We start from the raw sequence: 18,083 nt of genomic DNA, 5'->3' as shown, positions 1-18,083 counted from the left end.
CAATCTCTTATGTGGGACTTTGTCGAAAGCCTTCTGAAAGTCCAAATAAACCACATCCACTGGCTCCTCCTCATCAACTTTACTAGTTACATCCCCGAAAAACTCGAGTAGATTTGTCAAGCTTGATTTCCCTTTTGTAAATGCATGCTGACTCTGTCTGATTCTGGCACTGTTTTGAATGACTTCAACATGCAATGCTTGACAAGGCTATGAAACAAGCTGTAAATTCTAAGTGTACTGCCCCACAGTCCAAGCAAGGCAGATTTAGAATATAGAAATACTATTTTGAACTCTTAATAATTGATTTAATAAACCCTGAGGTGCCCTCTGCTGGTAGGTCTGTGGCACAATTCAGGGATATTCAGTGACTCCTTACAGATAAATAACATTAATTCAGGAGCCTTTGGAAGCATTTTTTTTTTTTACTTTAGCAAAATTCAATATTCCTGCTCCTTAACTCAACATTCTTGGCCATGTAAATAAAACGTATCAATGCTGAAGGTGTGCTTTGGAACAGAGGGATAGGAGGAGGTCATGCAACCTCATAAGCCTGTTTGTTCATTCAGTTCGATAAAGGTTGAACTGTATTTCAGTTGTGTTTACCAGCCTTTACTCACATTCCTTGATCCCTTTGCTTAATAAAAATCTGTCGCTTTTGACTATGAAAGCTCCAGTTGCTCCAGCATCAATTAGGAAAACAAATTGCTGATTTCCACTATCCTATTTGTGTGAAAAGGAGCTCCCAGTGAGGATAATCATTACATGCATGCACTCTTACAAGTAGTTATTAGGCTCTCTGAACATACTCATGCTGCTCTTGAATTGAAAGCTAGGATCACTCATATTACGTGACTTCTAATTTCCCTTCCGTCTGAAAGTGTAAGGACTTAAACTTCACTCTGTGCCTCTCCTGGCCATGAGGACGTAGCTAAGATCAGAAATTCAATGTGAGGAAAACTAATCCATCACTCTATTCCATTAAGGAATGTATGATCTGAGCTCAGTGAATTCCATTGTGACCAGCATTTTCATGCAATGTGGATACAGTAAGACTTGTGTTCTGAGTTTGCAACTGAATACTTAATGATTTGTCTCCTTGTATTTTCTAGTTCATGGATCGTCACTATCACTGGTTTCAAGCACATCATCTCTGTACTCAACAGTAAGTATCTCTGCTAATTACAGATAGCTTGGGCTGTGAACTTTCTCTGTAACGACACAGAAGCAATTATATAGAAAGTAGCACAGAAACAGGCCATTAGGCCCATCTGCTCCATACTGATGTTCATGCTCCACTCAACTCTCCTCCCATCCTTCCTCAAGCATTAACATAACCTCTATCCCATGCTCCCTCGTTTGATTATCTAGTTTCCCCCTATATCTGTACTCTTCACTTCAACCACTCTCTGTGGGAGAGAGCTCCACAATCTCATCGCTCTCTGGGTAAAGAAGTTACTCCTGAATTCCCGACTGGATTTCTTGATGACTATCTTATGTAGATGGCCTGTAGATATTTTTATTTCCCACAAGTGGAAACATTCTGTCTGTGTCTACGCTATCAAAACCTTTCAGAATTTTGTGACTTCAATTAGGTCACCCCTGGGACTTGACTTTTCAAAAGAAAAAGCGCTCTGCCTCTTTATTCTTTGCTGTGGGTTCTCACCTCACAGTTACCATAAGGATAGAGGAAATGGTGGGAAAATAGACCAAGGTCCATCCAGTTCACCTTCTAACAACCTGGTAGTCACATGATGCAATGATAATGGAGTTATTGACCAATCGCGGTGATTAATTTCCATCAGTGAGTCTACAACAGACCCAGACATGAGGGTAAGGAAAATCCCCTCAGTGGGGTTGAAATTGTGAACCAAAGGTCCAAAGTCACCTGTTCCTCCCAGACATGCTACACTCACATCTCAAATTACTCAGATACTGTATCTCAAAATCTCATGTGTATTTGAATGAATCAATACCAACTGCTCCCACCCTCTCCCCAGGCAGCCTATTCTATAGATTGACCACTCACTCCCTGAAATAATCTTCCCACAGATTGGTTTTGAATCCCCCCCCACCCCCCCACCACCTCCCAGCATCGCCTAGATTCTCTGGCCCTGCTCTTCCAGCCAAGTTGAAAGAACAATCTACGCGACGAGCTATAGTCACGCAGAGGGAACAGAGGTGACTGGGGCCACTTCAGGTGGACTCACTGTCAGTAAGAATGAGCGGCAAGAGCTTTAAAAACAAGAAAGTCATCACACTGACCTTCTAAACAAGTAAATGTATCAACAGGCCATGCACGGGATGACCAACTTAAGGCTGAGTAAAAAAACTGAAAGAGAAAGACAAGTCAATAACAGCAACAAATTGCACTTACCGAGCGCTTTTAACATAATAAAATATCCCAAGGTGCTTTGAGCAAAGACTAAAGGTTCAGGCTACATTGTTCAGTGCTGTTTGATCATCCTTGATCATTCAGTGATGACTAGCGCTTACAGTCCTGAATGACCCAGAATTTGTGCCTTGTTACTTGGGCTTTTTCAGTCACCAATAAGCAGGAAAATATTTTTCCCTGTAATTGCTGCAAGTGTCCACCTGATAAGAGGATGATGGAGATTTTAGGATTGAAAAGGGATCAGAAGAACAACGGAGAAGGAAAATCAGTGAATTAATGTTAAATCAGATACAGAAAGATAAATAAAGAGAGGAAAAGAAAGATTGGATTGAGGGACAGAAAGAAAAAGTAATAAAGTAAAATGTACATTTTAAATTTTAAACAGCTCGAGCAATTTATTAGCTGCAGGAATGGGTTCATTTGTTCTCTTTTTGGGCCAGAGATGTTTTGTAGCATTGCAGGAATATAAATGTCTTCATTAAGAAGTTCCTTGTGCTGTTAAGCACCAGGCCTAACTCACTGAATGAACAACAAAAGCATAATAGCAGCAATTTCATGAAACTCAGAAGGAGGTTCAGGGAGAGCTAGCAGGAGCACCACATATTACCCAGCAACTTGTAATGATTCACAATTCACGGAGTGTCTCTCCTTCATCACAAATTACTGGATGATTTGTGCTTTTATAAAGGTGAAGACCTTTAATTTGGCAGCAAATTCTGGATCATTGTTTTTATTAATTCCATTGATTTTGCAAAATCGTCTGACTAAATCTATGGTATGCTATCCTTTGCTGCCTATTACCCATCCATTAAGAAATGAGCACATTGAGAAATGCAATAATAAAAGCTTTGGAAGATTTTCAACAGACTTCCAAACCTGGTCCCAACTACCTCATGTTTGAACCCCATCCAGTTTGCAAACTGTGTCTATCTCAGTCTGCCTCCTAAACACAATCTGTCCATCTCTGCAATAGCCAGTATGTTCAGCCTAAAAGTTTATTTTTAGTTCTAGTTGTCTGGTTTCACACTGCTTCCCTCCAGGACTATTTCCCATCGTGGGGAATCTGGAACAGTTGGGACTTGATCTTAAAGTCACAGCAAAGCCTTTCAGGAATGGAAATGAGACATAGAATTGCATCAAGTCTACACCACAGAAACAGGCCATTCAGCCAACTGGTCTGTGCTATTCCACAAGAACCTTCTCTCACTCCACCTCATCGAAACCTGCCAGTGTATCCTTCTATTCCGATCTACCGCAGGTGTTTATCTAACTTCCCCCGAAACGTCACTGAACTATTCACCTCAATCACTCCATGTGGGAGCGAGTTCCTATTCACACCACCACCCCCCACCCCCCACCCCACCCCAACCCCCAGTGAGGAGGTTTTTTTCCTCAATTCCTTATCTATATTCATGAGCCCTAGTTTTGGACTCCCTCCACAAAGGGAAACATCTTTTCTACATCTACCCCAATCAAACTCCTTCATAATTTGGAGAACTGCCATTGCACTCCTCAGGCTTCTCTTTAAAATCCAGCGCCTTCAGTTCCCAGTTCTGGCATCATCTAATAGAAACTCTAATATTTCTCCTCCCATCTTTTGAACCAGGCTGCACAGTGTGTGACTTGATCTGACACCCACACTGATTTGTGCAGGACCCCTTCCAGCCAGCCAGATGGTTGGAGGCTTGAGCTCCAGGTCAGTAACTGCTGGTCATTCATGAAGAAACCAGGTTGGACACGTCATTTCTGGAACACCAGACAGAGCCCCCGCCAAGACAGGCACGCTGTATTGTAACACATTTAATGGCAAAAGGAAAGTAGGGACCTCAAAGAATTTGTGTTCATTTGTAATATAGGAATTGGAGGAGGTGATCCAGCCCTTGAGCTTGTTCCTCCAATCAATCAGACTGATCTGTAAATAAACTTTGTTTATCTGCTTAGGTATAATAAGCCTGAATAATCTTGGCTAATAAAAGAAAACTATCACATTCAGTTTGGAAATCTTCTATTAACACCCACCCTTAACAGCTTTTTGGAGGGGGGAGAGTTCCAGATTTCCACTGTCCTCTGATGCTTCCTGGCATCACCCCTGAACGGCCAGGCTCCCCCCACCCCCCACCCCCCCCGTAGCACCCCCACCTCACCAGAGGAAATAGTTTCTCTCTGTCAACTCTATCAAATGTGTAAATTTGCAGAGTTATTTGTGACAGTATGGTATTTGGACACTGATCCTTAGACACCGCCTGACCCCATTGCGTTTGCACTGATTTTAAAATCCTCATTCCTGAGCTCTCGTTCTGACCCTGGCCCTTGGCTGAAAACTGGTCCCAGTTCTGCTTCCCAGCAGATACTGTCTACTCTTCAAACACTGGTCTAATGTATGTTTCCGCTCACCTCAACACCACCCCCCACCCTTCGCCATCTGTGCCAGACCCGTCAGGCTGATTGTCTCTGTGACCTGTGGCTGAATGGCTCGTGCCCTCAGCCTCTGAGACAGAAACTTGTGGGTTCCTAATCTAGGCTAACACTCGGAGCTGCTGCCATTTGGATGAGGTGCTCACAATGGTCCCAGCTGCCATCTCAGATGGACATAAAAGATCCCATACCACTATTGGGCATTCTGGCCAGTATTTATCCCCAAAATATCACTAAAACAGATGGTCTTGTCATTATCACGTTCCTGTTTGTGGGAGCTTGCTGTGTGCAAATTGGTTTCTGTGCTGCCTACATTGTAAATGACTATCCTTCATTGGCTGTAAAGCACTTTGGGGTGTCAAGACTGTATGAAAAATGCCATATAAAGGAAAGTCTGTCTTTGTGTGAGAAACATTACTCTGCCAGAGGAATCATGTCCCCTTTGATTTATCGGGGCTGAGAGGAAGGGCGGGAAGATTAAGCCCTAGACTCCACACTGTCACCCTGCGTCTCTGACAGGCCAGCTCACTCAGGGATGTTATTGTTTCCATGGTTACTGTGTGCAGCTTGACACCCTCCTGCCAGGACTTCTGTGTTTGCGGCTCTGAAGCGAATCAGCCCAACGAAACTAAACACATCGAGCCATTCTGCCAGGAGCGAGCGAAACCTGCCTGCCAAGCGATTTGCGTCTGAAAAGACTAGGCCCAGGATTTGAATTTAGGCCATCTGGGTAGGGAGCCAAGTACTTAATCACCATAGCAACCAGGGCTGACAAGCATATTAGTTTTAAATTTGCTCACCAATCATTGGGCTGTTTTGAAAATCCCCAGGGGTCTGCAGATGAATGAACTGTGGAAGAAGAACAAACATATATTCTTGCAGCACCGTACCATCCCCGGGACACCCTGTCCTGCTTCAACTTGACTGTGCCCTCAGCACTGTCGCATTAAACAAAGAAAGAAAAGACTTGCATTTGTACAGCACCTTCCACAACCTCAGGGTATCCCAAAGCATTTTGCACCTAATGAGGGGCATTTGGAGGTGTAGTCAGTAGAAACACAGCAACCAATTTATGTACAGCAAACTCCTGCAAACAGCAGTGTGATAATGTCATCTGCTTTTTGTTACGTGATGTCGGTTGAGTGACAAATATTGGGGAGAACGTCCTTTCCCCTTCCTCAAAAGACAGTGCAGGCGCTACAGAAATGTGAGTCTTTTTTCTTTCTTTGAGTTGCAATAGGATTGATACTGAGCTAAGCTTCAACTCTCTCACTGCCACTCCCTTACAAAGCTGTTCAACAAGAATGACACCCCCAACTCGTCTCTGTCCCTATGTCAACACTGCATGAAATCCCCGTACCTTCACCATTTCTAGGAACAGTTTCCCCAATAGTTTTCTTGCTGTTCTCCCCAGCCCCACCCTACACAATTCCCAGCCCAGCTCTGCTACCTAGATAAGGCCTCATTCTAAGCCTGGTGATCTATCATCTCTGTCCTTGCTCCCTTGGGTGTGCATCCCCAGTGTGCTCTTTCAAAATCCTTAACCATGTGGAAAAAGAATAACTCCAATATTCTACTGCTGTGACCATCTCCAGCCCTGCAATTTGGATTTTGACCTCTCTTTTTTATTTTTCATCCATAGCCTGTATAAAAGTTCAAATTTTCATGTAAGTGAACTTTTGCACTCCAATTATTGGAAACATTCCATAATTTACGAGGTGCAAGTTGCTTACAATTATATTTGAGTGTTGACATCACCATACTTCATTTTGTGATGAGACACTTCTCTCTCCCTCTTCTCTGGTTTCCAATCTCGATCTTATTAATATCGTCACCACCTGCAACATCCATTCCCAGAGACAGGGCAGTTTCCCAGCACCAATCACATGCCTATTATGGAAGTTATTTGCAAGAAACCCTTTTGCAGTTCCACACAAAAGCAAAATACTGCAGATGCTGGAAATCTGAGAAAAACTGAAAATGCTGGAAATGCTCAGCATGTCAAGTAGCAATTGTGGGGAGAGAAAAACAGAGTTAACAGGTGAAACCTTGTTCAGGCTTTGGGGGTCTTTTCTGCTGGCCGCGTGAGAGACCTGCACTGCCTTTTATCGGGAAGGCCTGCCAAACCACCAGCCAACTGAGCCATGGTGAGGCCGGCAGTGGGCCTTCTCCTGGAATAAAGACCCAGGAGGCAGAAGCCTCGCCTACCGAGAGCTGCCGGCCAATCAGCGGTCAACAGCTCTTGTGCTTGGCAGGGCCACTGGGGGGGCCGTGGCTGCTGCTGGAAGGACAGGCACTGGAGTCCCAGGATCGCATAGAGATCCAGACACCCAGGCCAAAGGTAAGTAATGTGGGAGGGGAGCGTTTTGTGGTTTCGTGGGGTAGGGTCGCAGGAAGAGGGGTGCATGGGGGACAGCAGCAAGGAGTAAAGAGGTGGCTCTCCCCCTTCCCAATGTCCCGAGCCTCGAACAGGCATTGAGCGCCTTTTTACCAAGAGACACCGGAGGTGACAAGCTGGCTGCGGAGTTTTAGCTGTGTGCAGGCTGCATGGATGACAGGTCCTCCTGCAGCTGGGTTAATACCAGTGGCAGCAGGATGGGGCCCTTAAGTAATAAAAACAAAAAAACTGCAGATGCTGGAAATCCAAAACAAAAACAGAATTACCTGGAAAAACTCAGCAGGTCTGGCAGCATCGGCGGAGAAGAAAAGAGTTGACGTTTCGAGTCCTCATGACCCTTCGCCCTTAAGTGGTCATTAACTGGCATCTTAAGGGCTTCAATTGGCAGCGGGGGGCAGACCATGTGCCTCCCCGTCCAGAACTGAATTCTGGCGGAGGTGACAGGGTCCCGATGTGCCGCCATCTTGCCCATGTAAATTCCCTTCCTCCCACCAAGTTCACCGCCAGCGAGGGCGCAAGATTCCCGGCAACAGTTCAGGCCAATGACCTTTCATCGGAAAGATTAGAAATGGAACAGGTTTTATCAACTGAAAGAAGAAAGGAGAAGGTCTGTGACAGGCTGAAAGACAGGAGAGATTAAATGGCAAAAGAGTTAGCGGTGCTCCCTAATCTTTCAGCTTCTGGTTTAATTTGAGGCTTTTGTTTTTTGCTTTTTAGGCTGAAGAGAAAGCACATTCCGAGGTAAGAAATGGAGCACCTTAAAAATCGGGGGAGCAGAGGGTCTTGCTCTTTATTTTATCATTCATTGAGATGTGGATGTCGCTGGTAAATTCAGAGTTCATTGCTCCTTTTTTTTCCACAAATATACCTTATTCATAAAATACCGATCGATCTACGTCCCCATCTTCACCTATTGTCATGAACTGTGGGTAATGACCGAAAGGATAAGATTGCGGGTACAAACAGCAAAAATGAGGTTGCTGGGCATACTCTCCAGGACAGGGTGAGGAGTTCGGCGATCCGGGAGATCCTTGGAGTAGAGTCGCTGCTCCCCCAGATCGAGGGGGGGCCAGTTGCGGTGGTCTAGGCATCTGATAGGGATGTCCCCTTGGTGGGGGGGAGGGGGGATTCCCTCTGGAACTGTACCAGGCACAGCCCACTGGGTAGAGACCTCGAGGCCAATCCAGGACATGCTGGAGGGTTTACATCTCTCGGTTGGCCTGGGAATACCTGGGAGTCCTACAGGAGGAGCTGGAACCTGCGGCTGAGAAAAGAGAAGTCTGGTCGGCCCCGCTCAGCTTCCTGCCACTGTGACCCTCACTAGGAGAAGTGGTGTGAAAATGGATGGATGGAATATCTGATCCTCCAGCTGCAGTGGATGTTTATCTCGGGGAACAGCTCATGGAGCACAGAGTCCTGCATCACAGGGCTCCTTGGGATGAATATCGATAAAAACAATTCATTTCCTGTCCCTAGTTGCCCTTGAGAAGGTGGTGGGTGAGCTGCCTTCTTGAGCCGCTACAGTCCACGTGGTGTAGGGAGGGAGTGCCAGGATTTGGACTCAGCGACAGTAAATACCCATGTTGGAATGGTACCTGTGACTTGAAGGGGAACTTGAAGGTGGTGTTTTCATGTATCTGCTGCCCTTGCTCTTTGAGGTAGTGAAAATCGCAGATTTTTTATTCATTTGTTATGAGATGTGGGCATCGCTGGCTGGGCCAGCATTTCATTTAGTGCCCATCGCTAATAGGGAGATGCCTTAACTGGTGAACATTAAAATTGAGTTTTGTAAGTACAGCAAGTTACTGTGGAACGCCAAACACATTTTAAATTGGTTTTGTGCTAAATTTACATTAATCAGAAGTCAGCCGGAAGTAATATGAGACCTGTCTTCTCCAGGGATTCTCACTTTGCTCTCAGTCAGGCTGATGTACGCTGCTGGTATAAGGAGGCCATACAGCCCATGGTGCATCTGCTGGCTCTTTGAAAGATCTATTCAATTAATGCCCCCGCTCTTGCCTTGTAGCCCTGCAGATATTTTCCTTGAACTATTTATCCAATTCCCACATGAAAGTTCTTATTGAATCTGTTTCCACTGCCCTTTCAGGCAGCGCATTCCAGATCACAAAAACTCACAGAACAATAAATAATATTCCTCTTGCTGCCTCTGGTTCTTTTGCCAATTGCCTTGAAACCTGTGCCTTGTAAGATGAACTACAATGTACATTCAGGATGAAAAAGGCAGGATTTTGTTCACATGATGAACCATGTGATGAATTTGTAATGAAATGATGGTTGGAGAAATGGAAGATGTTAAGGGCTTTACAACAGATCATGTGTCAATTGAGTTGAAAAGGTCGATAGGAATTGGTGACCGGGCTAGACTCTCACATGAATCCCCACAACACTTGAGAATCTGGACACCGTCCAGGACAAAGCAGCCCACTTGATTGGCACCACATCCACAAACATTCACTCCCTCCACCACTGACTCACAATAGCAGCAGTGTGTACCATCTATAAGATGGACTGCAGGAACTCACCAAGGCTCCTTCAACAGCACCTTCCAAACTCATGACCACTACCATCTAGGACAAGGGCAGCAGATAGATGGGAACACCACCACCTGGAAGTTCCTCTCCAAGTCACTCAGCATCCTGACTTGGAAATATATCGCCGTTCCTTCACTGTCGCTGGGTCAAAATCCTGGAACTCCCTCCCTAACAGCACTGTGGGTGTACCTACACCACACGGACTGCAGCGGTTCAAGAAGGCAGCTCACCACCACCTTCTCAAGGGCAATTAGGGATGGGCAATAAATGTTGGCCCAGCCAGTGAAGCCCACATCCTGTGAATGAATTTAAAAAAAGTACCCATTTGTGCCCCTCCTGAAACACTGATTTAAACTCTGATATTTCTCTCTTGCACAATAGCAAATTCGAAAGCTGCGAAGGGAGCTCGATACATCCCAAGAGAAGGTTGCGACCCTCACCTCTCAACTTTCTGCGAATGTAAGTTACCTCTTCTATTTAAGAACAGATTTATGGAGTGAAAGCAAGACAGAAACAAAAAGGCATTTGGATCCTCATCTGCTAATTCTCCGGTTAAAGGTTCGGGTGACTGCCTTGGTGATGCTGGTATGGTGTGTGGTGGCTGGGAGGTGAAAAACCCACAGGGAGCGGGATTGTGCCTCCTGCTGCTGTAAATAAAATGTGTCAATGGGGCATTAAAGCTGGATTTCTGAGAAAGGCTTTTCTCAGTCTTGTTTAAATAGCTAGGTGTGCGGAGACATGGACTGATGGACTGTCTCAAATATAAACTGAAAGTGCTGGAAGCACTCAGCAGGTCAGGCAACATCTGTGGAGGGCTGGACTTTACAGGGGGGTGTCATACTGCTGCCCCCCTCCCCACACAACAGTCCCCCACCAGTCCCCCACTGAGAAGTCCATGGGAAAGGTCCACCCCGGAGCAATAACACACCTTGAGCGGCAACCAGGTAAGTGCGGGAGGAAACCCACATGTGTTAGCTGCCGGCTAATCTGATTGGCTGGTAGCTTCTGCAGTCCTGGCAACACCAGAGCTCTGTCGTGGGCCCTGCAGGAACTGAAAGCAAGCCCAGGATGAAGGCCCCAGTGCTTCTGGACTCAGGTCAGTCAGAGGTATTGGGCGGGGGGGAGCTGGGCATCTTAGGGAGGGCGGGGGGGGAGGCGAGGGGCATATGGGGTTGGGTTTTGCAGTGCAGGTGGGGAGGGAGGAAGAGGGGGTAAAATTCAGCCCCATGCTTCAGGTCAACGACCTTTTAACAAGAACTGGAAAAAGTCAGAGGTTTAACAGGTTTGAAGCAAGTACAGAGGCCGGGGAAGTGGGAGGGAATAACAGTGGGGAAGGTCTTTGTTAGGGTGGAAGACTGGAGCAATTAAATGGCAAAAGGGGTCATGGCGCAAGGCAAAAGAGAATAGTAATGGGACAAGTAAAGAAACAAGAGATGGGCCTAGAGGAGGCTTGAATGGCAACAGCAGAAATATCGCCAACAATTTCTGTCCAAAAAATTGGGAGCAGAGGTTTTGATCTGAAATTGTTTATGTTGATGTTGAGCCCAGCAGGCGAATGGCTAATCAGAAGTTAAGCTCCTGTTCCGTGCTTCTGTTAAGCTTCATTGGAATATTGCAGGAGACGGAGGACAGAGAGGTCAGAGTGGGAGGGAAGAGTCAACACCAAGAAGCTGGAAGATCAGGGTCACGCTTGCAGACTGAACAGAGGGTCTCCGCAAAACCATCACTCCGTTTGTGTTTAGCCTCCTCAGTGTAGAGGAGACAGCCTTGTGAGCAGTGAATACATTATACTAATTTGAAAGGAGTTCATGTCAGTTGCTGTTTCACCTGATGTTGTGCCTCACTTGGGGCTTGGGTCCCTTAGCTGCTTCTCTGCGATCTGTTGTGTGATTTTAAAAGTTTCCTCCAAGACTCAGGCGTCTCTCACTGCACAGGAAATATAAAATGCGGTGTGCGGATTTTCCAGTTACTGAAGTCAATGGTGAAAGTGGAGGTAACGGAGAGGGGGCAGTGCTTACAGCAAAGGGCTGCTCCTGGTATATCCTCCCAGAGCTTTACCGATCCAGAGTTAACTTGTTTTGCTTCTTGACACGGAATTATATGGAACATACAGCGTGGAAACAGGCCATTTGGTCCAATTGGCCCATGTTGGTGTTTATGCTCCAGCCCAGAATTAAACTATAACCCAGGTCTAAATGACAAAATCACATTGAGCTCACCTGAGGATCTCACTAGCTGTCTCGAACTCACCTGCTCTTATTGGTGTGGACAGAAAGGGGATTAATTTAATCAGCCCCAAATCCTCCTCTCACAACCCCTCCGTAACCAGAAAGGTGTTTTTGATTTATGTGGTGGCATGTTAAATGGTGGTGTGTTTACCCTAACCCTCCAGTTTGGAGTGATCCAATCCTCTAATAATAACCCCACAGCAAACTCAAGATGAGGTAAAATAAGAGGGTCGGTTTATTTTACACACACACAAAATGGAGGGGTTTCGCAACATCCACCCCTTTTTGCACTCATACAATAAAAGAGGAATAAGGGAAAGAAAGGGTTACAGGGCAAAAGCACCATAAAAATAAGAATTATGTTTTCAGTTGAGCCCAGAGCCCAGAGTCAAAAGTCCAGTGGTATATTCCTTCAGAGTTTAGCAAGCTGAAACTGCTGCAGGGTGATCCGACTTTCCAGAAGTGAGGATTTCCATGATGGGAGAAGGCACGTAGAGATGAATTAATCTTAAAGGCACAGATACAAAAGTTCTAATGTTCCAGTAGTTCACAGTGTAAATGGGGGCCAGGCACTTCACCTGGACAGAGATCTTTCTGCTGCTACCTATGAGATGATAATATGGTTGACTTCCTGGGTTCAGTTCCACACGGAAATATTACAGGTTCTAGCAGCTTGGGGGAGGTCATGTGACATATCTCACACTTCATCTCCTGGGTGTTGGACAAAGGATGCATTTTCCCAGATCTGGAATCTTGAGGTGTTTAATAGAGGAGTCAGGGGCCTTTTTGTCCTGACAAGAAAGCAAAATACAGCGGATGCTGGAAATCTGAAATAAAAACAGAAAATGCTGGAAAAACCCAGCAGGTCTGGAGAGAGAAACAAAGTTAACATTTTGATTCCGTATGACTCTTCTTTAGAGTTAAAGAGAAGTAATGTGATGAATATTATACTGTTTAAGAGGGGGTGGAGCAGGATAGAAGGTCAGGGATAGGTGGGAGCTCAGGACAGATTGACAAAAATTTCATGGACACAAGACAAAGCGAGTGTTAATGGGAGTGTTAAAGACTAAAGAAGGTGCCGACAGTGGCATAAAGGTAAGATAGCAGAATGCATTAATAGTCAAACTAGTGTCAGCGCTCTGAAAACAAAGCATAAAAACGAGTGACAGAGGCACTGTTGGGGGGAGTTTGGGAAAATGGATAAAAAAGGGATTAAAGATATATATATGCAAAATAAATAAAAATTTAAAAAATGGATTGAACAGGGGGTCAAGATGGAGCAGAGTTCATGATCTGAAGTTGTTGAACTCAATATTCAGTCCGGAAGGCTGTAAAGTGCCTAGTCGGAAGATGAGGTGCTGTTCCTCCAGTTTGCGTTGAGCTTCACTGGAACAATGCAGCAGGCCAAGGACAGACATGTGGGCATGAGAGCAGGGTGGAGTGTTAAAATGGCAAGTGAAAGGGAGGTCTGGGTAATGCTTGCGGACAGACCGAAGGTGTTCTGTATAGCGGTCACCCAGTCTGTGTTTGGTCTCTCCAATGTAGGGGAAACCACATTGGGAGCAGCAAATGCAGTAGACTAAATTGAGGGAAGTGCAAGTGAAATGCTGCTTCACTTGAAAGGAGTGTTTGAGCCTTAGTTAGTGAGGAGGGAGGAGGTAAAGGAGCAGGTGTTGCACCTCTTGCGGTTGCATGGGAAGGTGCCATAGGTGGGGGTTGAGGTGTAGGGGGTGATGGAGGAGTGGACCAAGGTGTCCCGGAGGGAACGATCCCTACGGAATGCCGCCAGGAGGGTTGAAGGGAAGATATGTTTGGTGGTGCCATCATGCTGGAGTTGGTGGAAATGGCGGAGGATGATCCTTTGAATTTGGAGGCTGACGGGGTGATAAGTGAGAATAAAGGCTTCTAGGAGGGAGGGGAAGGGGTGAGGGCAGAGGTACGGGAGACGGGCCAGACACAGTTGCCAATGAACTGACTACTCCACCCCAACATAACTAGCACAGGGCTCTGTATATTTTTTTTTCAAATTGATGGTTAATCATTTCTGTGAAGATTATTTCCGAATGGCGCACTAACGCTGGGTTTAGTTTTTGTAATAAACCCATTTTCAACTGCCTCAAGTTAGTGCTCTGAAATATTTTTTAAAGGAAAATCTTTCGGACTATTTTAAAACAGTGCCCAATCGCGCGAGTTCATGGCAGATTCTGCCTTACCGATATGCAAATGAGTTTGAGGGAAAAGGCAGGGGAAGAACAACTTCTCAAACTGAGGGAATCTTAGGCACTGGATTCCTGGGGGCACTCAGAGTGGAAACTCTACCCCATTTTTTACCCTTGTTTGGAAGCTATGTGATTGTGTAGAATCACCCCCTTCGCTATCACGGCTCTCGCTTCCATCAAAGGATTGAGAAAGATTCCCTGCAGCCACCCACCACCCCCCACCAAATCCCCCACCCCTGCCCCCGCCCCCCCCACCTCCACCCCCGCACCAACCCCACCCCCACCCCCGCCCCCCACCTCCACCCCCGCACCAACCCCACCCTCCCATTCCACCTGGGGCCTGTTGGGAAGCAGGACATCCCTGTAAAGCACAAGGAGTTTGTTTTTTTGACACTCACTTGGCTGTCTATCGACCTGTGAGGGGTTCACAATATGATGGCATGAGGGCTGCAGGGTTCACTCCCTCTTTAACCTATCAAGCTGGTTGGCAGACCGGGTTAGAGCGCCAACCTGAACCCACAGAGGAAAGGTCAGGCCAGACTCTGCTTCTCTGTCCGACAAGGGGACTGTTTTGGTGGTTTATTAGTAAAGCTGGAGCCAGACAGTTAATCATAGTTTCATTCATTTCTTGGCGCGCAAGTGATGGTAACTGGAGATTGCCAACACCCAATGAACCAGGCCATGTTTGGAAAAAAATTGAATTTAGATGAATAAGATCCCATCGGGGGTCAAAGGGCATCATGATCTCTGCTTTTGACTCATAGGATCCTGGGTTGAAGCCCCACCTCAGAGATCTGAGCCCATAAACCTACCTGAAACACCCAGTGCAATACTGAGGGAATGCTGCTGTGAGGAACGGTCAGAATTGAGGGAGTGCTGCACTGTCGGAGGGTCAGTACTGAGGGGGTGCTGCATTGTGGGAGAGTCAGTACTGAGGGAGTGTTACATGGTCAGAGGGTCAGTACTGAGGGAGTGCTTCCCTGTCAGAGGGTCAGTACTGAGGGAGCGCTGCACTGTCGGAGGGTCAGTACTGAGGGGGTGCTGCATTGTGGGACAGTCAGTACTGAGGGAGTGTTACATGGTCAGAGGATCAGTACTGAGGGAGCGCTGCACTGTTAGAGGGTCAGTACTGAGGGACTGCTGCACTGTAGCATGGTCAGTACTGAGGGAGTGCCGCACTGTCAGAGGGTCAGTACTGAGGGAGCGCTGCACTGTCAGAGGGTCAGTACTGAGGGAGTGCCGCACTGTCAGAGGGTCAGTACTGAGGGAGCGCCGTACTGTCAGAGGATCAGTACTGAGGGAGCGCCGCACTGTCAGAGGGTCAGTACTGAGGGAGTGCTGCACTGACAGAGGGTCAGTACTGAGGGAGTGCTGCACTGTTAGAGGGTCAGTACTGAGGGAGCGCTGCACTGTCAGAGGGTCAGTACTGAGGGAATGCTGTGCATGAGCTTTGCTGGCTCAGCCAACATTTGTTGCCCATCCCTAATTGCCCTTGAGAAGATGGTGATGAGCTGCCTTCTTAAACCACTGCAGTCCATGTGGTGTAGGTACACCCACAGTGCTGTTAGGGAGGGAGTTCCAAGATTTTGACCCAGTGACAGTGAAGCAATGGCAATATAGTTCAAAGTTAGGATGGTGATTGACTTGGAGAGGAACTTGCAGGTGCTGGTGTTCCCATGTGTCTGCTGCCCTTGTCCTTCTAGATAGTAGTGGTCGTTGGTTTGGAAGATGCTGTTGAAGGAGCCTTGGCGAGTTGCTGCAGTGCATCTTGTAAATGGTACACACACTGCTGCTGCTACTGTGTGTTGGTGGTAAAGGGAGTGAATGTTTAAGATGGTGGATAGGGTGCTAAACAAGCAGGCTGCTTTGTCCTGGATGGTATCGAGCTTATTGAGTGTTGTTGGAGCTGCACTTACTCAGGCAAGTGGGGAATATTTCATCACACTCCTAGAGATCACACAGCTACTATTTTGAAGAGCTGGGGAGTTTTCCCTCATTGCCTAGGCCAATTTTTTCCTCCAGCAAACGTTACTGTATGAACAGATTATCTGTTCATTTGTATATTTGGGACATCTCGCTTTGTGTAAAACGACTGCTGCCTTTTGGTCCACTACAACAGTGCCTACACTTCAGAAGTCCCTCACCTTGGCACTAGAGTAATTTGGGTTGACCAGGGCTGGTGAAACACACTCTAGTGAAATGCAAGTTCTAGCCTCGCAGTGTTTGTATTGCTGATCCAGTAAAGTAGATTTGTCCAACAGTAGTGAGGGTCTCAGATATTCCCAATTCCTGGTGCCAGCCAGGAATGCACTCCTGGGAGATTGGGAATTTCTAGCCTCTGATTTTTGTGGGAATCAGAGGGCTGTCCCAGTGAAATTTCCTTTCCCTCCCACCCTTCCCCTAAGAAACTGTTCCCCTAGCTGGAGAGTCTAGAACCCGGGCCATAGTTTCCCAATAAGAAATTGGTCGTTTAGGACGGAGATGAGAAAGTTAACTCTGTTTCTCTCGCCAAAGATGCTGCCAGACCTGCTGAGTTTTTCCAGCATTTCCTGTTTTTATTTTATATTGTATGCGAGGAGAAACGTCTTCGAGTAATTCTCTACCCGTGAGGGCTTCGCTGCTCAGTCATTGAGCATATTCAAGACAGAGATCGATAAGTGTTTGGGTACTGAGGGGAATAAGGGGCATGGAATGGGGGTGTTGGGCTGAGCGCTGGGGTGAGGAGTGAAGTTGAGGTTGAAGATCAGCTGTTAACTTACTGAGTATCAGAGCAGGTTGATCAACCTCCTCCCACTCCTGCTTCTAATGTTCGTTTAAAGGCAGTGTGCTGTGCGGCACCCAAATTCTCCGACTATAGGCCCTACTGTAGACAAGGTTCCCTTTCTGTAGTCAGAAGATGTCTCTCATGCTGTCTGCCACCTCTTTGACACAGAGTGACTGCATTAAATGTGTGGGTACAAGGCTACATCATTCTTCTAAATAGCAGCCTGTCAGAACAAGGAGCAATGGATAATTGATGGGCCATTTATTCGGCTTTAAACAATATTAATTCAATCAAGAAAGTGGTATTTACAACAAATACATACACATGGGTGTTCCAGCCAGTTTGTTTGACTGGTTAAATTGTATAGGCAGCATCCTAATGTATAATAGGCTAACCATACTTTATTTTTATTGAAGAAGAGTTTGAAGTTACTTTAGTTACTTGTTAAAACTCCCATCCCCAGACAACTTGTTCATTTCTGCATGCTGTTTAACTCAACGAAACTCTATTCCACTTGATGTGTTTTAATGTGAGCTTGTTTGTGAAGTTAATTCTCTTAGTTGTCTTGATTGGCTGAGAGCTCCAGTTATCAACTATTAAAATTGTGTATACGTGTGTCGAGAATGTCATTTTGTAAAAACAAGAATAAGATCGATTTCCTGACCAGAAAGGAAGGAAAATGTAACAACCTAAAGCAATATGTATGAAGTTAATTGTGTACCTCGAACTTGAGTAGCTTAATAAGTACATTGTTACTTTTAATTAATAATACATTTCGAGTTTAACTAGGCAATGTTTGCTGGAGGAAGTTTACACATCTTGTGAATTATTTATGTTAGTATCCTTAAGACCACAAGACGTAGGAGCAGAAGTAGGCCATTCGGCCCATCTAGTCTGCCCCGCCATTCAATGTGATCATGGCTGATCTGATAATCCTCAACTCCACTTTTCTGCCTTTTCCCCATAACCCTTGATTCCCTTACTGATTAAAAATCTGTCTATCTCAGCCTTGAATATGCTTAACAACCCAGCCTCTACAGCCCTCTGCGGTAAAGAATTCCACAGATTAATTACCCTCTGAGGGAAGAAATTCCTCCTCATCTCTGTCTTAAATA

The 18,083-nt window shown here is 46.0% G+C and overlaps 1 protein-coding gene across 1 annotated transcript in view; it reads left to right on the top strand.

Moving 5' to 3' along the window:
- The window catches only part of nav3 (neuron navigator 3), a 291,371-nt gene that overhangs the window by 204,489 nt on the left and 68,799 nt on the right, over window positions 1-18,083 (top strand). Inside the window, exons 15-17 of the mRNA XM_041216018.1 lie at window positions 1,110-1,162; window positions 7,923-7,946; window positions 10,139-10,216. Of these exons, the coding sequence (XP_041071952.1) occupies window positions 1,110-1,162; window positions 7,923-7,946; window positions 10,139-10,216 (155 nt within the window). The remainder of the gene's footprint in view (window positions 1-1,109; window positions 1,163-7,922; window positions 7,947-10,138; window positions 10,217-18,083) is intronic.

The sequence above is a fragment of the Carcharodon carcharias genome, chromosome 21, assembly GCF_017639515.1.
Source record: "Carcharodon carcharias isolate sCarCar2 chromosome 21, sCarCar2.pri, whole genome shotgun sequence".
NCBI lineage: Eukaryota > Metazoa > Chordata > Chondrichthyes > Lamniformes > Lamnidae > Carcharodon > Carcharodon carcharias.
This window is presented reverse-complemented; position numbering and strand designations above follow the sequence as displayed.